The sequence below is a fragment of the Megalops cyprinoides genome, chromosome 10 (assembly GCF_013368585.1).
Source record: "Megalops cyprinoides isolate fMegCyp1 chromosome 10, fMegCyp1.pri, whole genome shotgun sequence".
NCBI classification, from domain to species: Eukaryota; Metazoa; Chordata; class Actinopteri; order Elopiformes; family Megalopidae; genus Megalops; species Megalops cyprinoides.
Window position 1 is genome coordinate 23,333,673 of NC_050592.1, and position 27,629 is coordinate 23,361,301.

General features: G+C 43.4%; 1 protein-coding gene across 3 annotated transcripts in view; it reads right to left on the minus strand.

The window, feature by feature from the left end:
* Nucleotides 1–1,927: 1,927 nt before the first annotated feature.
* Nucleotides 1,928–27,629, minus strand: part of tgfbr2b (transforming growth factor beta receptor 2b) — a 30,485-nt gene continuing 4,783 nt past the window's right edge. Inside the window, exons 2-9 of one of the 3 annotated variants that reach the window (XM_036538790.1) lie at nucleotides 21,896–21,976; nucleotides 20,980–21,127; nucleotides 20,239–20,429; nucleotides 13,177–13,218; nucleotides 11,678–12,465; nucleotides 8,011–8,152; nucleotides 3,181–3,308; nucleotides 1,928–3,016 (exon numbers count right to left, since the gene is read on the minus strand). In XM_036538790.1, coding sequence (XP_036394683.1) covers nucleotides 2,837–3,016; nucleotides 3,181–3,308; nucleotides 8,011–8,152; nucleotides 11,678–12,465; nucleotides 13,177–13,218; nucleotides 20,239–20,429; nucleotides 20,980–21,127; nucleotides 21,896–21,976 — 1,700 coding nt within the window. In that variant the 3' untranslated portion in view covers nucleotides 1,928–2,836. The remainder of the gene's footprint in view (nucleotides 3,017–3,180; nucleotides 3,309–8,010; nucleotides 8,153–11,677; nucleotides 12,466–13,176; nucleotides 13,219–20,238; nucleotides 20,430–20,979; nucleotides 21,128–21,895; nucleotides 21,977–27,629) is intronic. The other 2 variants (XM_036538792.1, XM_036538791.1) reach the window with 2 other exon arrangements.

Consider the following 27,629-nt stretch of genomic DNA (forward strand, 5'->3'; position numbering starts at 1 on the left):
AGAAGTTGAGGCTTCCTGCACGTTTGTAATTTGGAGGGAATAACTGCACTGGAGCCATTTAGGTTGCAAAAGCGCCACTCTCTCCTTCTCTTTGGCCCATACCTGCTTTATACTGTTGAATCAGTATTCCTTCATGTTGTCTCATGCTGTTTCCTATCCCTAGCATATAATGTTTTCCTGGGTGTCCAGGTTATTTGACTTCCTGCCCCATTCCAGTTCCCTGCCACATGGGACTTAACCACTGCTACCAGGTCAAGGAATATGCAGAAGGAGTACAACCAGAACAGATAAAAAGTTAAAGGTTTCTCAAATATGAGTTCATGTATTCTATGTATATTACATGTAACACATAAATCATTATGAGTTCAGTGAGGTGATGTTTCAGATCAAGTTCATATTTCACTTTTTTCTGTTGCCAGGTAACAACTTCAACTGGAAGTTAAAAAAAGATTGACCTGAAGTATTTTTTCTGGCAAAATTTGAGACAGGCAGGGTACCAGCCTTGCTCACTTGGCATGAAGTGATCCCAAGGCTTGGAGAAGCTATGAAACTAACCTTTCTACAAAGCCGAGAAAATGTTCCCAGCACTCTGGTGGTGGAATGTTCTTTTTGCTGGTTGGTGTTTTGGAAACAGAACATGTTTCCACTCTGTTGCTAAGGGGTTGAGCATTAAACACACTGTGACGACTATGACCAGACATACCTGCTTCAGCTCACAGCGTCTGCCTGGAAAAGGTTCAAAGAGTCCACTTCGAAAGGCTCCGCAGTTCACTAAACAAAGGCCAGGCTGGCATTTGCAGCACCCCACTCTTTGGAACATGCAAGTACTCCTGACCTCAAGAAGTGGAAAAAAATCCATTCCCCTCTAACCAGGGGAGTATTTTTCCATTCCAAGCTCTGTTGCCTTCTTTCAAGTGCAGCGTGTGTGCAAAAGAAGTACCACAAAAGGTCAGAAGCAGAGTAGCAAAGGAGGCCTTGGAAAGTGCTGATCAAGTGTCAGTATTTTTTTCTGAAACTAGCCAAGTGGATTTCTGCACATGACTGAGCATGCATATCTTGTAAGCTGACAATATTGATGGAAAATGGGAAGATGTTTTCAAACCCCATCTTGTTTCAGAGCAAATTTGATGGAATGGGGGGATATTTTATGTGCTGGAGCACTTTCATGTATAGTGAGGCTGCAAAAGGCCCGAAAAAAAAAAGCTCGATTAGGGCCAACAAAGCCCTGAAGAAACCACCTCTGGTCCTGCAGCTGTCGAGGTGTGGAAATACACTACGAGTTGATCGATGAAGGAAGTGGACTGGCTCTGAGACCACAGTAGACTGACTGCCTCCCGGGAATGAAGTTAAATTATGGAAGGTATAGCTGCAGCATGGAGTAGTTTTTACAATTACAGTAGTTGTTTGTGCTGTGTATGTATTGTGAATGGTGTTGTGAATGAATGTAAAGGGCTTACTTGATGAAGCGAGAAACCGAAGACTGTTCTTTCACTCCACAGTACAGTAGCTCTAGCACACTACTGCAAGGCCTGGACTCTTAGCAAGGCAGGACAGTACTCCTACCAAGCACGTGTGTGTGACAGCACCTTGCCAGACGAACACAATCACTACAGTATGTATATGTGGGATTAGGATCTTTAAAGGAAACACAAACCATGAAGGCACAAAGAAGAACCTTGTGGGCAGTTACATAGTATGGACACATCCAAGCACTGAATATGGCATTTATGTTTAGTGATGTTGCTAATAATGTCTGGATAAGTAAAAAATTTAAATAAATAAAGATAAAAAAATTGGGGAAAAAAATAATAAAGGCAAGTAAATAAACCCAAAAGATGCTGTGTTTCAGCAACATACATATACAAAATCAATACAAACTGCACAAAATATAAATCTTAACAATACAAAGATGGAATACAAGCTCCCATTTAGAGTAAATACTGAAAAAGTTTTAATCATGTTAAACAATATCTTATATACAAAAGGGTAAAAATCTGTGGAGGCAGGCTAGTGTTTTTTTTTTTTTTTTTACACAATAACACCAGGAGTAATATACTGCAATTAGTAGAAAAAGAGAATCTGGACCTACAGTTATTGTAGTTCCAGTTTCAGCGCCCTTTGAATAGGATTTCAGAATTCCCTTTTGATTATTTGCTTCACCAGTCTTTTAATTACAGTTTATGATACATGTGCTTATAGCTGATGTCCTAGTTTATGTTGAGCTTGTTTTTTGCATAACAAGTTATTTCAGTTTTTCCCCCACGCACACACTTCTACCATCTAATATCATCGTCAGTCCAGAGATGTGCTGCATGAGAGAATCTACTCCCTTATAAAATGCCCTTATAGAAATAGGCCAGATTGTCGTTAGTGTTACAAAAATGTTATTCTCTGGATCATTCCTGAAGTGAGAGTGGGGAGAAAGGTAACCTAGCCCTGCCCAGCCGTATTATAATACATGAATTATACTCTCATGAATATACAGTAACACATTGTCTGGTATGCATAGGTATTTTGATAAAGTGCATAAGTCATTGGTTATAAATGCTTATATTTCCTCTGTCCAGCTTACTGCTTCTCTCTCTGTGAAGTATTTCTGTGAGACACAGAACCATTATTTTATATATATACAGGTATACATGTATATATGTATACATATAAATCTTCCAGTTTTTAATTTTCTGATTCCTCAAGCCCACAGCATGTGAGTGACCTTGCTGACTCTGTGGAGAGCAGAGATGGACGCTCCGCTGAGTAACGCCTCAAAGTCCAAGTGGAGCTGCTGCGTGAAAAAACACCCTCGCCTCAGTCAGGCGGGCAGGTGGAGGGGCAGGGCCTATTTCCCATCGCTCACAGAGCAGTCCTCGGGTATCTTCTCCTCTGAGCAGCTCCTCCCTGATAACTTGTCCATTTGGTCCATCTCGTGGAAGCGCTCGGCCACACACTGTGCTGTCAGGCGGGCCTCTGGGTCGTGGTCCCAGCACTCGTTGATGGTAGCACACACAATCTGAACACCCTGCAGGGGGCAGTAATGTTCTTGTTAGAATCAAGAGAATACATGTGGAATATACTAGTGTAGATATATGATGGTATATTAGACACAACAGTCTACATGATGTGTGATCCAGAGTGTGTGTGTGTGTGCGTGTGTGTGTGAGTCTGCAGTTCATGAGCCGTTACCTGATGGTTCATCCAGCTGTTGGGAATCTCTGGACGGCCTCTGTCCCGCAGGACGTTGTCCTTCATGCTCTCCACACAGGGGTGCTCTCGCACCTTGGAGCCAAAAGGAGGCTCATAGTCCTTCACCTCTGCAAAACACAAACGTGTGGACACAACCTCTTAGTGTAGTCATCGTCCAAACAACAGGCACCTTTCAGGACACACAGGTTCTTCCCATTCATACCCCTGTTCCACCCACAGTCTAAGTGAAAACAGATTTAAAGGTTTTGATCAGTCATCGTGCAAAAAGTGTTTTTTATCACATAAGACCCATATTAGAATACTTAAGCGTGAGACAGGCCACAAAGCTCTGGTTAAAAAATACTAGATAAACAGAACAGGGCGGCAGTGTAGCATAGTGGTTAAGGAGCCGGACACGTGACCAAAAGGTTGCTGCTTCGATTCCCCGCTGAGGCACTGCTGTTGTAGCCTTGGGCAAGGTACTTAACCCCAAATTGCCTCAGCGGGGAATCGACCTACATAAGTGATTATGTAGATGGGAAGCCTAGTAAAGACCCAAAAGCAAGCTGATGTGTGTTTCCTGTTGCATAGTTGGATCTGTATGACAAATATGTTACAGTTACAGCAATCATGGCTAATGTATAGCTAGTAGCATCTTACATAGGCAACTTCCAATTATAACATGTATAGGATAAGTAGAGTTTACTGTGGAATTTTTCAGGTGTATTTGGCAAGATTACCATAATGCTGTTAGCTGTAGAAATTAACTGTATGTTCATCACAATATGCTGATAACAATCAAATGATCTTTAGCAATGTTATGACAGTATACTTTATGTGCTCCTGGAATTCAAAGCTTGCCTGCCTCTGACTTAAGAAGAGAGTGAGAGTGAAATAAAACTACAGTTCCCATGGTATGTAATAGATAGATCCTCAAATTAGAACAAATGAGCTACACTGTATGTTTAGAGTGTTGGGCTTCAGACCTGGTGCAGCAACCAATGTGTTAAATTTTCAGAGCATAGCTGCCACACTGTGACATCATGAGGGAGCAGCAATGTTACGGGTGTTATGAGAATGTGAACGGTGTCCTGCCCAGTGCTCTGGGCCCAAAGGAAGTGGCAAGGCCAGAACGTGGACCCCCAGCAGGAAGTGGGGGCCTGACAGGGACCCCTAAGAGCAGCTGGGTACACAGTCTGATGCTTCCTGTTTTTGACAACTGGATTTCCCCCGTTTCAAATTTTTAACAAAATATACCCACCCTCAAGATATTATTTATGCTGGGACAGGAGTTACTGTTTTCTCTTTTTTCTACATATTCAGGCACTGCTTCTGCTGTTGCAATTTAAGAAATACCACAAATTGTGAGATAATCTTGACACAGTCATGCCAGATATGTAGACAGTGTGTGTGGATGTGCAACCTTTTATTGTCCCTTCATTTGAAAACAATGGCCCTAAAAATATGCCTTATAAAACTTCAAATTCAGACTTGTTTAATGAGGTTTGTAAAGCAACATGGTGTTTTCTAAATTCGAAAATGAGAAACTCTCCATTTTTTGTCAAAGACGGAAAATAGGAGACCCTATACGGAAAACCGCTTATTATGGTCTGGAAGGGAAAGAGAAGTCCATAGACCCTGCGCCACTATGTAAAGAATGCGGTCGTCTGGGAACAGATGTTGAATTTCACTACAGTTTTGGATTTGAGAGAACCCAACCAATTCCTCAAATGTGAAAAAAGAAAAGATTTACTACTATGTTCCTTTCAGATTGTTGCCTCAAATCCCATTGCAGTGCCCAAGGCTTTTCTGTCTGAGTGCACTGAGGAAAAAAAATATATTTATTTCAATCTGTGGTTGAACAGAACCAAGCCAGCCATGTCAGTCAAAATGTTTGTTTTTTTATGAGGTAGGAATCCAGTTAACCCATAACTTTCCTGGCATATTTCTGTGGCATTGCTGCAGTATAAATCTGCTGAAATCATAACATTATCTGAGAATGTTCCCTGTCCTTCTTTGAGTGGCACCTGCCTTTGACAGTTTACCTATTTCAGAGAGTTTTAAAAACTATTTTTCTTCTAGAGACTGAGAAAAACACAACTGAAGGTTCTTCAGCAAACCCAAACCCATGTCTACTTTAGGTGAGCGTCTTGCCAAAAACCCGAGACAGGAAACCAGCTTGGCTGTACAACATCTTTATACCTGCACGGCATTACACAGAATAGAGCAAAACACCTTCTGCCTTCTGCACCCTACAGACTCACTTTAAGCCTTGAGTGACAGGAAGTCTGGCTGGACGGGCCTTGACATCTGGCTCACAGATGCCCCACCTCTCCCCTTGGGGAAACCAGCATTCCGAGGCCTGGCAGGCGGTCAGCGCAGGCCTAACGCTCCTCCGCCGTTCCGCCAAACCCAGGCCCAAGCCCGCTTCTAATTTGAGACGTGCAAATTATACGGGGAGAGAGATTGGATCTAAAAAAAGGCCAAGTCTTTGTATTTCTCGCTCCTATTTTTCAGTGTCGGGACAAAATGCGTGCATTCTGCACTTCATACATAGAGACAGCTGTCTCCATGTCACACTGAAACTTTCCAAACCAGACAGCGCAGCTCCCCTTTCCTCACAACCACTCGCCCCATCCATGAAATTAGTCTCCTTCTTCAGCATATATACCGTAACAACTCTGTTGTCTGGCATGTGACCATCTGGTAAGAAGTGTCAGAAGTGGCAGTTTTTACAACCTGCTCCAGACCCCACCCTGGCCCCCCTATACCAGGAAAGCGAGACACTGACGCTCTGTGCTCCTGCGGCTGAGCTGGACAGGCCGGGGCAGGCCAGCACACGCGGGTAAGAGGAGCCGGGCCTCCTCGCCGTGGCCATAACTCAAACACAGGCTGACGCACACAGCGCATTCGGGCTGATTCGCCACACTGGAATGACAACTGAGAGAGGAGCCGTCCAGGAGCAGTGATAACAGCCCGGTGTCACAGGATCGGGGTGGGTAGAGAGAAGTGTGCAGAACTGGGGGAGGGGTTGTGTGCAGGGTTTCATCGAAATACCAGCTGGTGCGTGACTCATGGCTATAGTGACTGCTTATAGTTCATTATTCTTTTCACTGCACTGGGGATTGACCTTTCTACAACTCCCTTACTTTTGCTACCATTTTATAATGCTTGGAGGAAAAAAACCTGCACACTTATCCATGTGTTATTTTTTTCCTTCTCCCGGTTTCATAATTGACCGTACATTTCACCATTCCATTTTCATTTGTGCAGGGTGAGATGAGACTAAACAAAAATATGTAGATTTTCTCAGTTGTGCAGTTGCACTTTTCCTGGGATGGCATGGGTCTCCCTTTAAACAGCCCTTGTAATGGCATGGGTCTCCCTTTAAACAGCCCTTGTAATGGCATGGGTCTCCCTTTAAACAGCCCTTGTAATGGCAGGGGTCTCCCTTTAAACAGCCCTTGTAAACCATCATGTCCCACTCTGTCTGTCTGTCTGTCTCCACATGTGAGGGTGTGCGGTAAACGCACTGCACAGCCAGTACCTTACTGCTGTAGACAGCATAGCTGAAGGTACCCTTTGGCCTGATAAAAGCCAATCAGCTATATGGATGGCACACCATCTGAGATCAGACCCTGTATATATCGCTTGTGAGTGGTTTTAAGATTATTTCCTTATTCTGGAGATGTCCTCTTAGGTGACAGCCAAAAACTACTCATAACACCAATTCAATATTATTGTTATTCAATATTATTTGGTCAATGCATGTCCCTATCCAAGTATCCACACATTATGTATGTAAACAGAAGAATTCATGTGCCGAAGCAGATCATAGTTTCACTGTACAGGGTACAATGGCTAACCTGGGAATCCTGCCTGCAGCCTTCAGATTACAAGTGTGGCTGTTTGACCTTTAAGTCACAATATGACCTTCATAACAATTCAGGTTTAGTACCTTTCATTTGGAACATCTGGTTATACTTCTCCAAACCAAAAAAAAACTCCCCTCTGCCGACCTGATCACATAGACAGCAACAACCAGACAACAGGTTTTACAGTCAACAATACATACATGCTTGGTTTATTTCTTATTTCCAATAGTCATCTAACAGCTGAGCTGATGGTTTTTTCTGGTGTCTCTAAAGATTTCCTAGGGGACACATTTATTTGGACCAAAGAAGGGAACAGGTCTGTGGTCCATCCTCACTACACAATGTTTCATGGGACCCTGGGGCTGTAAATCTTCAGGAGCTATTTTTAAAAGAGTCCGGCAAAAATGAAAGGGGAGGAGGAAACTGTCATGGTCAGATTGTCTTGAGAGTGTAACCGTATCGTTCACTCCTGGTGCCGAGACAATGGACAGTGGAACGCCAGCAAAACAAAAATACCACAGAGGCAGCCTCTGCGTCCACAGAAATCCTACCAATGTTTTTGTTTTTAAGGTAGGAAATAACCTATTGGTATTTTATGTAGATGTCCTGCAAGAATAACTACCCACTTCCTGACACCAACGGAAAAACACTGCATTGGGTTTAAAAAAAAAAAAAAAAAAAAAACAAGCCATATAAAAGCAGCCACTAATGAGAGTCAATGATGAGGTCAGAGTGGGAATTCCTGTGTTTGATTTAGATCAATAGAAGGTCAACTCAAGACTTAACCAACACCTTTAATGCCCTGTCGTATGCTCCCAATAGTCAGACAGACATTGTTTCTCACTTATATCAGACACTCTTCCTCTGTCCCAGTGGCCAGACTCAATCTGTCCTCTCATTGGTTGTAATCACACTTTCTTGTGCTCCTTTTTGTCAGACATGAACGTGAACTTACCTCCAATGGCATTGCACCTGGAGGTGATCTCCCAGAGCACCAGGGCCATGGAGTAGACATCGGTCTGCTTGAAGGACTCAATGTTCTCCAGGTTAATTCTGGATTCCAGGACCTCTGGGGCCATGTACCTGGCCGTGCCCACCTGTGGGACGAGACAGACAAGGGTCATTTACACCTAAGTTTCCTGTGTCACAGAGCACCAGAAGACAGGCCTAATCTCAGGTTTCACCTACTCATATGTGTACTGTGCCAGGATTAGGCCTGCTTGCATGACTCCATGTCTGTGAATGCACCTGAAATAGCACCAGTAGAAAAACGCACCATTTCACTCCCACAGTACAGGAAAGCCTGTACAATCCTTAACTGCTACACAGACACTCAGATCCCTGTCATTGTGATAGACAGATAAATCCTTCATATACTCTTTAATGGGAATTTGATTTGCACGATCAAGTACAATCCTGGCAATAAAATGTCAACAAACATGACAATAAAAAGAAATAAGACATATTAGAGGGTAGTTGCACATTTGACAGGAATCTGTTCCAGCCGTTGACAATACACAATATCACTATATGAGCAATATAAAAGAAATTTAATTTTAGAAAAGACTGCAGTTTCATTTATTCAAAAGCTGTATAAAGAGTACTGGATATAAAGAGTGTAAGGAATCAGCAGTTATTTTTGATCAAGGCATACAAAGTGCTGCTCAGATAAGGCTGTAATATTCAGCTAAGGAAGAGATTTTGCAACCAATATTTACTGTTTTATTGAGTTTGTTTCTCTGAATTTGTGTAGATACAAAGCTAAACCTTTTAGCTTTAACATTACATCCATCCAATTTTACCTGCTGCTAAAGATGGAAGTGTCACGGTGCCAGCTAAAATGAGGTAATGTATTTTAAACAGATTTTATTCAGGTTCATAAATCAAAGTAAATATTTCAACGCATCCTGACTCTTACCCCACACTTATGTGCTTTTTGAAGTACCTTCCGCTCCAAACAATGTATACAAAGAGAAAAAGGATGTTTCTAGGGTGTCTTTTTTTTACATTTTCATTATAATTTTTGTGATCATTCGTTGTATTACTTTATACTCGTGTGACCACCACAACCTCTGCATCGGTGGGAGTGCAGCCCATGTGAATGCAATCCTCTGATACAGTACATCAGTACGCCAATGCCTCCGTTTTTCACACTACAAGTCCTACAGCTCACTACAATAAAGTCATCTGAGAAACTCTTAGGCATCTGGTGATTCACAGGGTGCCGGGAGCAGTGTGGTGAGAAGACCCTGGCCAGCTTACCCACCCCTGTTCACGGCAGAACAAAGCCAACCCGGGGTGCAGGGATCAGCCTTCAACCAAGATGAGCGCCTTGTCAACTGAGCTACTCTGCAGCCCTCCAGGAGGGACTTTAAAAAGTGTTTCACTAGCAAATTTAGCGTAGCAAACTCACAATGCCCCTCATCTGGCAATGTTCAAATTACCAAAAATAAAACCTCACATTGCAGTAAAAAAAAAACAGGAAACAAACATCTCCCTCCCACTGAAGTGGCTGGGATCTTTTTTGTTCGGGTTGGCTTTGCAATGATTCACTTGACCTTCAACAGAAACAGAATAAACAGAGAGTAGGTGGGGGTGGGGTGGGGGCTTTGCATCCATATTGTACTCATTTAAGAAACTCAAGTGACCTTAAAGAAACAAAGTTAAAAGTCAACCTTTTTAAACAATTTTTAAAGAGAGACATGTCTTAATCACAATTAAATTTCAATTTTGTGATGACGGGAAAAAACAGGGACAATGGACGATGACAAATAATGTAAAGCTGGGTAATATGGAGTCATTTGAAGCTCCGTTTCATAGGTATGTACGTCACTAGGCTTCAGCCTTTAACAGCGACACATTGGAGAGGTATTGGGGGCATGAATGGCACACAGAAGGGGCAGAGGATCCCTAAATGTGTGAGTATCAGGCAGTTCTCAAGGAAGCGATTTCACACTTTCAAAGAGTGTACAAAGGTCCTTTACAGGTGGGCTGAGCCTGAGTGCCTGAGCCTTATCTAACAAAAAGCGGCTTGTTTCATAATTTTCCACCCTTGCATGACGTGGGTGAGCGAGGCGGCGCTCTGGGACATCCCCGACAGTGTGCCCGCGCGTGTGTGTGTGTGCGTGTGTGTATGTGGGAGAGGCGAGAGGGGAGGGCCGTGTGGTATTATCTCTCACTACACACTCAGCAGCTTCCTGACACAGAACCAAAGTCAGGCCCCGCCCATACTGAGCCACAGCACTACTCTACTTCTTAACCATTGATGTTCGTCTTTGGCGTGCAGCGCTGGAGTTTCTGCAGAAATATGTGGCCACTGTGTGCGTTATTGATCTTTTTTTAGAGATGTGTTTTAACAAACAAGGCTTTGTAGGAAAGTTTGATCAGTTCTCAGTTCCCTGCAATTGCTGACACATCATTGATAGACTTTTTCTGTGATCCACAGAAGCTAAAAAATGAAAGAAATACCCTGGACCTTTGAAGATGTGGGCTTAGAGGAGTGGAAAAACGGAGCTGTCTACAAACTGCAATGTGAATCAAAGGTCTATTGAATACGTTTTATTGGTCAACTTACATGTGAAAAGGTGCAAATGTGCTCAGATGAAAAGTGCAAAGTAGAACGCCTCTCATCAGTGCTTAAGCAATGACTAAACACTGTTGATTCTAGGTGAGATTTTAAGTTTTTTGTTATGACTATTCTGGGGTTGAAGACAACAGCCTTACAGAGTCAGGATGGGACACTCTAACCAAAAGACCACTGAGCAGTACCTGAACACACTGAACAGCCACTACTGGTAATGCATAATTAATAATGTGGCTGTAGTGACATTATAGTGGCCAGATTTTACATACTTATCAAAGTGATTCAATCGTAATGTAGGATACTCAGGGGCCATTGTCTCCTCCACGTCATCAGAACATGTGCATCTTCATGACAGCTCTCTGGCTCATGACTGAGTCACCCCCTGCTAAAAAGGACCGGGCGTGCATTTTTGGAAAGAGTATTCACTGGGACACCAGCTGAGTTTGCCCACTCACAAAGGACATCAATGCAGTGGCACTCTGAGTCACAGTTCTGTCATTGCTGAATGCATCTCGTTTAAAAAGCCCTGACAACGTAAAATGAAACCGTTTGGGAGGAGGCTGTCGGTTTTCCTTTGTGGGTGGACGGCAAGTGTAGAAACGCTTATGAATAAATGTTGGTATGTGTGGTTTATTTTAATTTGCAATTTATATATTATATATATATATCTTATAGTGAGTTATGGCACATACCCACAAACCCATGAGAAATCATTCTGACGTGATGCCATAAATGCTGCCAATATTTATTGCAGTAATCTTTTAAGGACTGTGAACAACTTCTAAGAAATATTTCCCTGTTGGCCATGTCAACATGTTCAATCACAGAACCAGTATAGTTTAAATATAACTTAGGAAAAATTATATGTTTTATTGCAGAGATACTGACTAATAACTTGAAGCCACTTAACGAGATGAGAACAGTAATAAAGTTGGAGTGCGGAGGAAAAATGCTGAAGTGCTGTTGAGAAGAGTTGTGTTTCTTCATGACAGGCAAAGCTTCTAAGTAATATTCACATAAAACTGAGAGACTGCCTCACCTGTCCACTGTTGGCCAAGTCATCCACAGACAGGGAGTTGTCCAGGCGCAGGCCCAGACCGAAGTCGCACAGGCAGCAGGTGAGGTCGTTCTTCACCAGGACGTTGGAGCTCTTCAGGTCCCGGTGGACGATGGGCACCTTGGGGCGCCCGCACGGGGTGTGGTCGCTGTGGAGATGGGCGACGCCCCTGGCCAGGGACCCTCCCAGCAGCCACAGGTCCTCCCAGCTGATGATGTGACGGGTGAGGTACTCCTGCAGGTTCCCTCTAGGGTGGTAGGCGGTGATGAGCCAGTACTGCTTCTCGACCTTGCGCTCCTCCGCCGTCAGGAAGTGCAGCACGTTCTCGTGCTTGAGGTTGATGTCGGAGAAGATGTCCTTCTCGTTCTTCCAGGAGGCGTACTCCTCGTCGGGGAAGATCTTGACGGCCACCGTCTCGAACTGCTCCGAGGGGCTCTGCTTGAGCTTGGCCTTGTAGACCTCAGCGAAGCGGCCCTTGCCCACCTGCAGGTCCAGCTCGATGGGCAGCAGCTCAGTGTTGTGGTTGAGGTTGTTGGCGTGCGTGGAGCTGCTGTCGGAGCGGTCGTCGTCGATCATAATGGCGCAGGCGTCGCTGCAGTCCAGCGGGCCCTTCTTGCGCTTCTTCTTGCTCTCCCACTCGTTCAGCTTGCGCCGGCGGTACACGCGGTACCAGTAGAAGGTGGTGATGACCAGCACGGCCAGGATGAGCAGGGGCAGCAGGCTGACCAGGATGACCAGCATCACCTGGCTGTCCGTGTGGGGCCCGTTCCCTGGGGAACAGCACAACGCAGCACTGGTTAGTGGGAGGGGTGTGTCAGGGCTAGAAATGGACCTATGCAACGTTTCAGTCCTGGTACACCATGTATGCCTGTTTTAGTTCCAGCTTCAGTCCATGATGGATTGCTGATACTTGCTGATATGGATTTGACATGACTTCACAGACAAATGTGCTAAAAGCCATTTTAGAGAAATTGTCTAGTGTAGTGTATTAATTCAGTTAACAAGCTAAAACTTAAGACAATGTCAGTTTATTTTTTATTTTTAGTGCCTTTTACATTAGTAATACAGGTAGCATTCAAAGTTAGTTGATTTAGTTGCCATAGCAGCAAAAGCTAAACTTTAATTAAGCTTCATCAACTGAGACCACAGGCTACATATTTTGAGTGACAGTGTTAAACAGTAATGAAGATATGAGCAGGAAATACCATAATTTCAGCAATAAAAATACCTATTAATGCAAGTTTATAGCATATTTATAGCAGAAAACTCTCAAGTGAAGCAAGATCCACATCATTCAAGGGATTAGACTAGACTAATAAAGTGCTGACATGGTGCAAAATAGCGTTATGTTTTAACCTCATTTGCAACTGGACTTCTGCAACTGGAGTGAAATGTAACTGTCAGGTCAAACTGAGTGTCAGTCACTGATGTTTGAATCATTTACACAAATATACACATTTACAGATGTATGTACTATATACCTTGTTCGACAGCATGCCGGGGAGGTGTGAAGCCATCATTATCTGCAAGATATTAAACTAATGATTTGTTGTGTGTATGGTATCATAATCAAATTTTTCCATGATGATGAAATTCACTTTCAGGCCAGTAATTCTCTCTCCATACAAACACACACACACACACACACACACACACACATACACACACACACACAGGCCACATGCATACATACATGTGAAAATGATGTACACATGTAGATACATGTACATACACACAAGACATCCTTATTCTTATGTGACCCCTCTCATGTGGTTCCAGATGAGGAAGTGAGCAGAACGGAGGTGGAGGAAGGGTACGCCCAAAATGATTTTCCACAAATAGAAATCTGAAACGGTCCCGGCGGAGACAAATGAAAATAAAACTCGTTAAAAGCATTCTGTGTCCTGTTATCAAACTCGACAGATTCCTTCCACTAAGTGAGATGTGCAGAGACAGCAGTATTGGTGAAGGAGCTGGGCTTATAACAGGATTGGAAGTTTGATTCCCAGGTGGGGCACATATGCTGGACCCTAGCATAGGGTGCCTACCCTGAGTTGCCTCAGCTAATATCTAGCTGTACAAATGGATAGAATTTAAAATGTCTGCTAAAGGAATAAGTGATAATAGTATTAAAAGGGCTCTACACTGTCTCACATGTGTACTTGGAGGGCAGAGCGAGTCTCGACCTGCCCCTAACACACATGTCGCTGCTTGTGGCGAATCCATAGAGTGAGGAGGCATTTTAGGGAATACAATTCCTCCACAAATCAGCAGCATTCCAGAAGTCCAAAACGGGGAAAACGTGGGCCAAAGCATCAACCACTCTACCACAAGGCAGTTCAAACACAACCTAACCCAAATAATCTCTTTGGATTTCTTTTTTTGCAGTTGCAGAAATTCAGCTGTGACATAAAAGCAAAGATGATTGATGTTCCCACTCCCATGAATTACAGTAGTGAAAATATGCCTGCCTCATTCTTCCTTCTGTTTTTCTAAGCCAAGAGTGTGCAGTTCGGCTTTTCTTCTTAAAGCTGAAAACAGTCTGTAGTTGTCGGATCCACACGGCAGGTACAGGCAAGCACACGCGCCTTCCCAAAAGCGCAGACATAACAATAAACTGAGATAAACATAAACCCCTCTGAGCGTGGAGTGCTGAGCTGTCCCGCATAAAGGACATCCTCTTTATCGCTCACCCTCAAAACCAACATGAACTGCAGCACACAGGCCCCTGGGCTATGCATAGGTTTACATGAAGAGCCAGTGTTTGGAAGAAACAGGCCACTACCCTCAGTGATAGCAGGACCGTCTGCTCTCTCTGTTCTCTAGGTCTGCCTGAGGGGGGTAGTGTATGGCATCTGGGCACAGACGAAGGTAGGGCATTATGTGACCTATGTCCTGATGTGTTCCTGGACAAATCCCATAGCCAGCTGCAACCCACCCTATCAGCTCCAGAGATGAGTCATTAAATTCTCCACCCCCAACTCCTGACTGCTTGACTACTCCTCAGTCCAGCTCTAGACCTTGTGTGAGGAGGTCTCTCCATGGGAGGAGCAGCTTGGACCGCACGTCAAGCCAAGCTGTTTTCGAGTGCCTTGGGCTTCTGAGGAAAATTACCCTGGACTCCATCCCTGCCAACAGCAGAGAGGTCCACTGCCAACTACATGGACTGCTCAACCCCCAGCAGATTAAACCTCTCCACGGCTGGATGTTTACGACCGAGCCTAGCGTAAAGCAAGCAAAGGCAGAATGTCCATGCGCAACAGGCAAATGTAAAACACAAAGATGCACAAGTTAGAATAGCAAAAATAATAATATTGATATAATACACATGGCTTCTAGGTGTCAGCAGCAGTTGAGAATGCAAAAAAGGCATGAAAACAGAACACCACAAACTCAAAAATGCCCTAGGTCTTTCTGCAGTGCTCAAAGCATTCGGCAGTTACTCATTTTGACCACCTCTTCTCCAAACCATGGGCACAAACAACTGGCAGATAGGCTCAGTCCTTGCTGTCCAGCCCATCTGCTGGTTGGTCCACAGTGGCATCTCACTGCCTGGGTTGTGTGTGTGTGTGTTGGGATGGGAGTAAGATTAGATTTTGGAGACACGCACATATGTACATACTGCAGCTTATATTGACACAGAATCTTCCGCATCACTGAGAGGCACTGAAAAGAATGGGGTGGAGAGAAACTGGCTGGCACACTTTCCAATTAGAAGAGTTTTTATGCCTTAAATAAACTACTACAACCCTCCAAGATGGCAATATATATAGTGTATTTAGCCTGCCGCTGCCAAATTTGGCCTTCTATAAAACCGGTGCAATTTGTGAAATAAGCCTTATGACCAGCCAAGTGAAAGAATGTTTTCCAACACGATATAAAAATAACAAAACAACATAAAGATGCCCTAAAACTAGCTGTTCTGCTTTTGTGTTCTCTGCTGTCCATGAGCTTGTTCTTACTACTAACTGTCTGCTTCCCTGGTGGTGGTCTGCAATTAAAATATCACTGTGGATTGCATGTCAGGTTTTAACAGGGATTAAGGCATTTGTGTTTTCAGTGTCTGTGACTCACAAGTAACCTAAACGTTAATGACTGCAACATTTGCAATGTGTTCTGAATTATTGTTTTAAGAAAAGCCAGATTTCCTCTTAAAAAAAAAAACATGAAATAACCCCAAACCCAGACATGATATCATTTACAAAGGGGGGCAGTGAACAAATGGTTTCGAAGCCCCATCCAAGTCTTAAACGAGGAATCTTGAATTAAATCAGAATGAGGCCTGTAAAGCCTACAAGATGAGCAGCATGTGTGCTCTGACTTGCTCTAGACAGGAGAAAAACCCCCAATACAGCAGCTTCACTGCATTCTTCACTGCATGCCTTGTTGTTGTTGGTTCAAAACTTGGGGTCTGTTTGGAGGGAGCAAGCAAGCATGATTCAGGGACATTCTTCTCGTCATTGTTTTTTTTTCGTCTCCACTGCAAGTATCATGAGTTGAGAGAGATGACTTCATTAACACTGCTGCTTGAATGACTGGAAATTGAGGTGTTAATGTGTTCTGGAGCTCAACATGCATTTTTTGGTTGAGGCCTGGGAGGACAGACCACAAACTAGTGTGGACCAGTTTTGCAGCTGTTTGTGGGAGAACTTTTTCTGTTGTCTAACTCAAAGCCCAAAATATCAATGCTTGTTTTTTTAAACGGGAGATTCCGACCTCTATAAATAACAGCTCTTGAATCTAGCACGCAATTTACTTTTCCAACAGTGCAACTCTGATTTTTGCCAGCCAAAGACAGATGACATTTGTCTATATCCAAATAGGGATGTAAAATCATGCACACTCTGGTAGCATTTTATTGTTTTATTCTGCAGGCCACAGTAACATACAGCTGCATGCTGAGACCTCAGCAGTTTATCCCTGTCTGGGAGCTGATCATGACTCACTCCTGTTAAATGTCTGCTCTGTGTCTGGAGGGGAAGATTCCGCTGCACGGGGGAACACTACAAAAATGTAGCCCAGACCAGACTAAAAATTGTTGAGATGGAAAAGGATTTTTTTTCTGTTCTTATTTTCCCTTTCTCAAACAACCTACAGGCAAATACTTCAGCACCAAGGATGACAAACAATCCTACCAGGTACCAAAATAGCTTGGTATCAGTCAGGTGCATTTGGTGGAATCATGCGGAACATGCGGAACATGCGGAAAGGTGGAACTTTGCTTCTGTGATAGCTGTTGCAGAAGCAGGGAACCTGTTTATGTGTAACACTGACTCGGAGGTGGCCGTGAATGTGGCTGTGCAACACAGAAGGTGATAATTTAAGTTGTCAATGATGACACTATGCAAAGCGTTCAGCAGGGGAGGGTGTGGGAGGGAGGGCCCTGTCAACTGTGCGAATGCGACCTTTCCTCCATGCGACAGAAGGTGTGTGTGAATCAGGGTGACGAGGTGGGGGCAGCAAGTTTTGTTTGGGCAGCGCTGCCTTTTAACCTTTCCCTAGGGTATATATTTATTGCTGATACACAGCGTGGCAATCACTATAAGACATTGAAAGTGATGACCTTTTCCAGGGAAATCCCCTGGAGCATTCTCAAGCATCTTAAAGCCAGTCATATTGCAATTCCCCTGATCCTCCCAATATCTACTCAGCTCATTTTCAACCAGCAGTATTAAATACCAGGGGAAAGCTGATGACCTGCATCTGCATTCCTGCATATGAGTAGTTTCACTTTCAGCTCATGTGACAGCAGAGAGGCACTTTCAAGAAAGAACAGAAATCACAGGCCAGCAGAAGCCACTTAAACTCTGCTGCTTAATCGTCTGTTGTGGGGAATGAATTGTGCCATGAAAGTATGTATAAAATGAGATCCAGTGACAGGCAGTGCCAGCAAGCACTTAACTAGAGTTTCCAAGACGAAATGAACTAAAAAATGTAAACAGAGCAACAATGTCTAAGTAGAATTCACAAACTGCCCTAAAAAAACCACACAAGACTGTCACCCATTTGAATGAAATCAAAGCTGCGTAAAACAGCATTTTATGAGTGACTTGCCTTGTAAGCACGATAGCGCGGCTATGCCAAAGGCAATAAAAATGTGCGTGTTTAGATTTTTCACAAATGTTTTGAATTAATTTGCAAGGCTTCCTAATAAAGCTATCAAGTTTAGAACTTCAACAAAATATGTATGACGCGGAGTACAATCCAATACATCCACATGAGCCCTCTACCAGCTGCTCATTATGAGGAGCTATTTGTTTCGGCTGAGCAAATACTACAACTGCTGCTGCTGCAGAACAATTATGGTTAATGGCGTCAGTAAAAACAAACCCTTCTGCTTCACATCAGGGCGGTCATGTGACCACGGCTACTGTGAAAAGCAGGGGTGGCTGAGACGAGGTCGCAATGCCGTAACGTCGCTTTAACGTTACAGCAACGTCATGAGAATGTTATGCACACGACAGCAACGCGAGGCATTTCTAAAGCTGTAAGCTGCGGCATGTGTCCGTTAAGTAAACACAGACTTCCGGCGAGATGTAGTCTTTTCAGAGCCAGAGGAGTGCTCTGCTTCAGCTGGAAAAACGTCTCCTAGACTTCGCCTCCCCAAGAGTGCCTTAATGTTTGGAACTTTGGATATGACACGGGTGTAACAGTCCAAACAGATTATTTGATTTTCCTTACACATTAATAATAAAATAACTAATCTAAGCAGCTTAATGAATAACACATTTATTTAAAATCCTGGGTAAAAGAGCAAAGGAAGTACCATGCTAAGGTTGGAATTTTAGCCCTTTGTGGTGAACAGTTTTGTTCCTTTTCGCTGGCTCTTTTTCCAGGTGCGGTCATGGTGGTTTCTATGTTTTGGGGGATTGGTTTGGCTCATGGTTATTTCTATGTCTGTTTGTTTGTTTCTTATGTGTACATGAGTAAATAAATCCTTTTCCCAAGCTCGTTGTTCAAACAAGTTGAAATAAAAGTTAAACCATCTCTCTCACACACAAACACAAAGAGAAGAATAATCATCCTTTCTTCTAACCATTTTCTCAGTTCAGGGAAGTGGGGTAAAGTAAGTACATGACAGTGACATATGCCAATGAGATGAGTATGTGGGATGCTACTTTACTCATATCAGTCAGCAGCAGGTGGGTGTAGCGGGAGGGTCTTATCTCTACTATAGCAGGTCTTATCTCTACTATAGCAGAGAACATCCTTAATTTGGAAAATATGTGCCATCCTTAATTTGGAAAATAAAGAAAACAAAAAAATTGCAGGAAAAACGTATGACAATCATAAAGAGGAGGAATCTCACGTAAGTTTGTCGGTTTAAATCTCCTCGACTGGCCTGTGCCCAGGTTGTAAATACAGTGGGTTATTAAACATGCTGTCTGGAAGGGACTGTTCGCCATGTGGTGATGATGTTCTGCTTTGAGTTAAACACAGACAGGAAACCACATGTCTGAAGTCTCCAGCTCACCCTCCATTGGCCTGCATCGCCCAGCCTTTTTTTCTTGGAGTGAGGGAGAGAGAGGGAGAGAGAGAGGGAGAAAGAAGTGAGAAACTGGGAAAGGGGGGGGGGGGGGGGCAGATGATGAGAGGGGAGAAAAAGAACAGATAATAGGGACAGAAAGAGAAGGAAAGGAGAGGTGTAAGGGAGAGAAAGAAGGAAAGAGAGCAAGAGAAGAGAGAAAAGAAAGGGGGGAATGTGGGTGAGGGGAGAGAGAAAGATGTGGGAATGAGAGAGATGACGGCGAGGCTAGCGGTGGTTTGTCACAACATGCCACTCTTGTTTGCCTCTATCTCTTTGTCACAGTAGGGGTGCGAGAGCTCTCTCTCTCTCATGAGTAGGGAGAGATATTTGTCAGCATTACAGCAGATGTCTACCAATTTTCTGCCACCTGTTTCTAACACTGAAAACATGCCCAGCACAGCCTTGTTAGATACACTATAGCAGTGTAAAGAACACGCTTTCCATGAAGTAGTTACAGATGCTTCCCATTTTCTGCTGTTGAAGAAAAAGCCTTTCCTTTAGCGTTTCTGCCTCACATTTTTTCTGGTGAAAAGTGACCGCATTTCATTTGGCAGCAAACTATTATCAAGAGTCTACAACAGGAGTCTGTACTATATGTTAATCAAAACTGCATCCAACAGAAATGGAAACTATCACTGTTGGCCTTGTCAGCAAATTACCTACCATGACGGGTCTCAGTATGTGTCAGAATCATACCCATATCTCAAATCTCCTCTTGTGTCATGCATGTGGTTTCATAAAGAAATATCCAAACACATTTCCACACACAACACTATCCTATTCATGGCACAGATTACCAGCAGGAACTTCCCGTTTGAGGTGGAGAATGTGGCCAAGTCACTGAGACCTGCTTGCCGAAAAATCACAAGGTTTCTCTTCAGATAGTGGCAGCACGGCTACGGTATGAACGACCGTTTCTTAATTGAACTGACTTAATCAAACAGCATTAATTAACTGACTTTAATTAATTAACAGTAACTGACAGACAGATTGACAGATAGGCTGATGCACTCACAGGGAGAGAAGATGAGCTCGTCGTTGCATTCCTCCCCTGAGCAGGAACAGATGTAGAACTGTGAGCCAGGGAACTTCTTCTCCTTCATCAAACACTTGGTGTTGTTATAGTCATCCAGCATCAGGCCATAGAGTGGCTTGGAGGGGTCGTGGCACAGTGTCTCAGTGGTGATGTTGTCATCATTCTTTCGCCTGACAAGAGGTGGGGGTTAAAGGACATGCTTGGAATTGGATGTGACTGTAGACTGTAGGTCTGAAGCACACTGGATGCAACACCTAGCCAAAACAGCAACAACAAACCACAGCAGCTGGAATATGAAATATTTAATCCGCTGTGGTTTGTTACCGCTACAGATGCCAGGTGATCATAAGGTTTATGAATGCACTTACATTCAGGCAATCAATAATGGCGGTTTGGCAGACAATACAACATTTTTTGTTAAACAGATACCCCAACTGAAACATCAACAACAAACAACTAAGTACATATGTGATTGCCCAATAGAACAGTAATGGGGAGAATACAGGTGGCTGGATTGGCAGACAGCCAACATTGCTAATGCTATTGCTATGTGGTGGAGGTGGAGACAACAGTGGAGTGTGCATTAAGCAGACCTGACAGTTTAGTTTTCTCCCTTTTTCACCCTGGACTTTAAACTCAACGCCTTTTCAGCAAAGCTAAAAGTGCAGACAGAGGGCACGGAGGGAAACGGCGGGTGAGTGGCGGGCCAGGATGACGTACCAGATGCTGACGCACACCTCGTCGCTGTGAACGCATATGGAGGTGATGGAGCACTTGGAGGAGCAGTTGCTGGTGCCGTCGCAAGTGGATTCCTGCACGTCGCAGAACTTGCACAGATTCTTCAGCTTGAAAAAGTTCATGGTCCCATCTGCAAGGAAACACAATGAGATGGGAAGGTCAGCCACAGGGTTAAAGGCAAAATGTCGTCTCAATTAAAGGCCACGATCAATGGAAGATCAGAAAGCATGAAATAGACCACAGGACTCTAAAAAGAAGCTGATACAGCACAACGGGAGATCCATTGGAATGCACAGAACTGCAATGGAAGCGGAAGTTAGTCTTTCTCGCAGGAGCAGCAGCAGGACTTTCTGGGAAGTAAGTTACAAAAAGGAAGCTCAAATGACATGAGAGAACCTGTAAAATATGACCACGGGAGGTCTCCATTTATTTTCTTTCCACTAAAAATAAAAAATGTTCCTACTCATGCCATAGTGTTCTTACCCATTACTGTAAATACTCCAGTATACATCACACCTGTGCATTAGTCACTGGCGCTGATTTTAGAATTTAAGATCACACACAAACACACACACACACACACACACAAACAGATGCACTGGGGATTTCCCCTCTCCCATTTTATTATCCTCATAGAATGCCAAGATTTATATAACTATGGGAACTACAGTACTTACAGTGCCTACAGTACAGCAGGAAAGAAGCTCTGAACAGCTGCCACACAGAATATGCTCTCTCAGTGACATTCCTTCACAAATGACGTGGGGTGTGCTTGTAACTTCCCACACATGGCATTCCACATAATTCCAGCACTTTACCCTGTACATCTATATCAAGCAGTAACTTTTAATTAATTTTAAAATCTAAGGGGAAAGAAAACCAATGAATACTTAAATACCCAGTTTGGGGGTGGGGGGGCGTTGATTGGCTGCACATAGCCCAGGCTGATTTTTCCTTTCAGGAAATGGCCCCAGTTGACCTTGAATAGAAATCACAAGCTTAGAAACTTTTGATTGACACAAAGAAACAGGTGGTTGAGATATCTGTGAAACAAGAAGTAACTACTTTTAACAAACCCACTCTGAAAGATTTATTTTTTTCTTGCCATGGTACTTTTTTCTTGCCACGGGCATGCAACAGTATTTTCAAAAAACACGTGCAGGAGCCTTTCCCATTTTTACGAAGACAAAGCCCAGCATGAACATTAAAGAAATCGAGCAGCTCTGCTTTGCTGGAGAGACAGAAAAAAGCCAATTTTTTATCTTCCAAGTCAGCATATTCCCTATCATATTCCAGCCAAGGTAGAACACAGCTAAACTGCTGTTATTACTTTACATTTCAAAGGGAAACACTATTTGCGACCTTGCAGCTGTAGCACAGGATATGATGAGAAAGATATAGATCTGCAACTAAAAGAAAACACGAATCCACCTGTTAATGAGACACAGTAGTAAACATATTACAAATGAGCCCTTGGCGGCAACATTTGAGAAGGCAGAAGAACTCAAAAGATAAACCCACTCATAATCACTTCTTTCTATTTAAGCAGAGGCTTAAAGTATGTATTCTGCAGTAGCATAGCTGAATGCATCCAAATATGACGAGAAGATGAACACAGCCGTCAATATCAGAAATGGTTTTTGTCCATACTCCAGCTTCAGGGGGGAGCCGTAGGATTAATACAGACTCAACAACAAATATCTGAGATTCTCATATTCTCAGATTTCATATAAACAGAAGACATGTTTATTTGCTTTGAGTTATTAGATTAAGCTAATCCTCTCAGTCCACCATGGATTTTAGCTTGGATGAGGGTTATAAACAAAAAAGGATTCATTTCGCTTCCATTTGTGGCTTAACTCAGTAGAAAACACATTCTTTGACCTCACATACACAGACAAAAATACACACATGCACACTGATGCACACATACTGCAAGGCTCTGAATGTTCATTAAATAGTGTAACGGCAACTTAGATGACAGCTGTCAATCATCAATGACAACCTCTTTACCAGCAACTACTTATTTTGAGAGTTGTCGCAAACCCTCCCCCAATAATAACTTGAATTCTGACTGACATCTGACTAGGTGAATAGCACAGACTGATTCACTGATGGTGGCTAGCGAGTGCTCTGGGGTTGGGGGGGGGGGGGGGGGTGGGGGGTTGGGGTACAGGCAAATTGGCTGTGCAAATTAAAATCACCTGAGGAACTTTGATTGTGAAGTCACTTTTATTACTTTCCCCAAATAACCTGTGAGAGCGGCAGGGAAATAAATTGTGTAATAAATTTTATTTGCCATCTCCTGACATTCCTTTTAGGTTTTAGAGCCCGGTAGCTGTTCAGATTGTTTGGCTAAGTTTATGGAGGGATGCTGTCTTCAGCCTACTTAAAAGATGTGCTGTGGGAATGAAAAGATACACAGGTATTTACCCAATGGGTAAACTTTTGCCATTTCACACATAATATAAATGCAGGGGATATATAGCTACTACGTCTTTCATATGACCTACGGCAGTGAGAAAAAGAGAGGCTATCTGAGGAGAAACTTCAGTGGACACTTACACTGACATACCACTTGACACTTCATATATCTGTACAAAGCTGGGGGTTCTGGGACATTCAAGTAAAAAGTGGGGTTCAGTGGCTGCATTCCAAAAGTTTTCAGATTCTGAAAGCAATACTGTACAGAGAACACAACTACTGTACTTAATCTAAATTTCAAAATGTCTAGGATATTTCACAATAATAAAAGACATAGTGAGTGAAATGTATGTGTGTGTGTGTGTGTGTGTGTGTGTGTGAAGATTCTGCAGTGAGGCAGACAGCCTGCTTTTTGACTGAAAGGCTGTGGGTTCAATCTCAAACACAGACCTACAGCATTATGGGCTACAAACCGGTGCCCAAAGTCTCTCTGCTCGCTAATTGTTGTTACAGAAATGGTCAGGGCTGACTCTCCAGCTGGGTGTGCTAAGATAACCAGTGATAAAGACAGGGTCCACATAATGTTTATAAAAATACAGTCCAAAATATTTAATGTTTAATTTTAATGAGAATGTAAAACCATATCATACACATCCTGATGGAAGTCCCACATGGATTAAAATGCTGATCACCAGTTGCAGGCAGGTTCAAATCCCAGGCAAGGCACATTTGAATTACTTACTTAACCAGAACTGATTCAGCATTCTTCTGGGTAAATGGATAACATGCTAAAAGGAAGATCTGACAGCCATCCTGCACAGGCATATCTGATAAGTCAATAACAGTAGCCATCCATACGTGGACTTAGGCATTGTGCTGAAATAATGAAGCAGGCCATGGTATTCTTGACTTGGAACAAACCAACAGCAGTAATGGCTTCCTGGCAGACTGCACGTGGCTTGTGGGTCAGTGTGATAATGTAGTCTCAGCTTATGGAAGTGTTTCAGACAGACAGCAGACTGTTTGTGGCAAAGTGAAGTGGTTCTGGAGGACAATAAAAAGCTATCATGGGTTTCTGGCTTGGCCCTTTTGTTTGCATAGGCCCCACATATCAGATCATGACGCTATGTACAGTTTCAAAACAAGATAGCATAGAGAGGCCAAACTCTCATGAAAGGGACACGCACTTCCTTAAAACTGCTTATATTGTGGACCATTTAAAGCATGCCGAAAGAACACACACACACAATGAAATGAACACTTTCTACTAGAAATATTTCAAAACTATGCAGATGAATTTTAAAAGGAGGTGTTTTCTCCTTTTTCTTTTGCAGGACTCGAAGACATGACCTCTCCCATGTATTCACATGGTGCAATGATCCAAAACAGGCCTAGGCAACACCAGCCATGGAGCGCTGGAGCCACTCCAAGTTTTTGCTCCATCCAAATCCTGAAATATATATCTAGACCATTGGCTAGGGTCAATCCAAGGGACCACATGCTCAAATAACTGATGATTATGACAGACCGAGCAAATCTGGAAACTTGTAGCACACCAGCATGAGCTGGCTGCCCCCTTACAGTGATCCCAAGAGAAGCATATCATGTGTTATCTACAGGAACAAGTATTGTTGGCTGAACGTGGGATCAGTATAGCATATTGAATGAGGAGCTCTACTTGTGACCAAGCGGTTGCTAGTTAAAATCTTGGGAAAGACCCCGCTTTTCTGTAATTCAAGTGCTCTTCCGTGATCAGCTTGAATAAACATCCAGCTGTTGAAGTGGATAGTAGACATACAATTGTGTAAAGATATGCAAAATATGTAAAATATTTAAAAGATACGCAAGCCACTCTGGCAAAAAAGCTGTCTGCAAAATAAAAAGAATAAACAATGAAATAAATATTTTCCTGGTTCTTCACAAAGTCACCTGTATTTCAGCGGTGTTCGCTTTCAGTCTGTGTAATCTAACGTGCCTCCTCCTTCACCTCACTGGAGCACATTCAGTCAGTCCTGTCCAGACCTGCTGCTCCGCTAAAATAGCCTTGATTGTGTTGTGAATGACTACCTGGGACATCACCCGAAGCCAGACTTTCACAAACCACCTCAGACGACACCAAAACCGACGACAACACTGAAGACACAACAAACAAGTAAACAGAGCCGCAGCGGGTCTGTAGAATGAAGAGTGTGTGATCTTCCGACTGCACTGCACTGAGCACTATGGCACGCAGAAACGGATCTGTTTTTATGCTACACACAAAAAACAAAAAAAAAAAAATCACAGATGCAGATGTGTGTGGCATTTCAGAGCAGCTGGAGCGCCTTTAAGCTTTCAATTATGGTTTATTGTGTTATGTTCTGACCATCTTACTATTTGGCACAGCAGTTTAACAGTATTAACTGCTGTGCTTACTATCCCTAGCATTCTGTTGGAAATTTTGGTTATAAACAAAACGGTTTCTAATGAGACGCAGCAAGCATGAAGGCCTAAAATTTTCAGAGTAGCTTTAATACTACGTGGGTACAACTTCATCATAAAGTTATGGAAGAACTTTGTGTTGCGTAGCTAGGTGTTCTTTTCCCCCATTTTCCTTACTTTGAAAAAGCTTTCTTTTTGGCCACATTTTTGGCAAAGTGAGACATCATCACAACTTGATGTGTGGAATGTTTCCACAGCTGTTTTGAGATGTCTTTGCCCCTGTAATGAGATCTGGGGATGACAGTAAGCAGCCTGACAGTGTGTGCTTGTATGTGTGTGTGTGTTTGTGTGTCTGTGAATCAGCCCTGTGAGTATCTGTGTCTGCATGTGTGCATGTGTGTGTGTGGGCGGTTGGGTGGGACCGCATGTGTGTGTTTTTGTGTGTGTGTGTGTGTTGGGGGGGGGTCCACATGTGTGCATATGTCTGTGTGTATGTGTGTGAGTGTGTGTGTGTGTGTGTGTGGGCGGTTGGGTGGGTCCGCATGTGTGTGTTTGTGTGTGTGTGTGTGTGTGTTGGGGGGGGGGTCCACATGTGTACATATGTCTGTGTGTATGTGTGTGAGTGTGTGTGTGTGTGTGTATGTGTGTGTGTGTGTGTGTGTGTGTGTGTGTTGGGGGGGGGTCCACATGTGTGCATATGTCTGTGTGTATGTGTGTGAGTGTGTGTGTGTGTGTGTATGTGTGTGTGTGTGTGTGTGTGTGTGTGTGTGTGTGTGTTTGTGTGTGTGTGTGTGTTTGTGTGTGTGTGTATGTGTGTGTGTGTGTGTGTGTGTGTGTGTGTGGGCGGTTGGGTGGGTACGCATGTGTGCGTTTGTGTGTGTGTGTGTGTGTATGTGTGTGAGTGTGTGTGTGTGTGTGTGTATGTGTGTGAGTGTGTGTGTGTGTGTACGTGTGTGTGTGCGAGTGCGCAACAGTCCTTCATACATGTAAACTGAGCATAGCTCTGAGAGTTTCCCCCTCCAAGAGTTATCTGTCTGTCCTTGCGGTCGCACTTGTCTTTTTGATAAAATTAATCTTTGCCTGATTGCTGCTGTTTTGGCAATGAGAGACCAAGAAGGTTAAAAATGCTTAAATCAAGCCAGTTCACTGATGACTAAGGAATGACAGTAGAGTACACTACATTTTCTTTAAACACACAGCCAGTTAAAACAAGAGCAGCAGCATACTTGGTCATATGATTCATCAAAAGGCCAAAAGAACATCCGCAACACTGCAGCCCCATCCTTACTGCACCCTGCCTCCCTTCTCCTTTAACAGATCAAAGGCCTGCATAAATCCTAAATATTTTTTACAAAATCCTGGCTGCAAAGTGCACAAAATAATATCCTTTATTCATTGACATGGATTCTACAAAAGATTTTAAAAGAAGGAAACTCTGAGCTTTCAGAATGGATTCAGTGAGCGTATTTGAGTGTGAAATGTGAGTGAGAAGTTAACAGAGGAAGCCACAGGGCCTGTCTCTCGCTCCCGCTTTGTCCCTCTCCCTCCTTTACTTTCCAGGAGGAAGTGAGTTCACAGTGAGAGGAAACGCAGCCGGGCGGATATCTGCCTTTCCACTCACAATGGCAGGCCTTTCCAGCTCCTACTGCACTGGAATAACAAGGGAAAAAGGATTCTGACAGAATCCACCGTTTTGGTAATGACTCCAGCAGAAGCCAAGGGGGTGGGGGCAATGGACGTCACACCATGTCCTCTGTGGATTGTGGTCGAGGCCCACAGAAAGGATG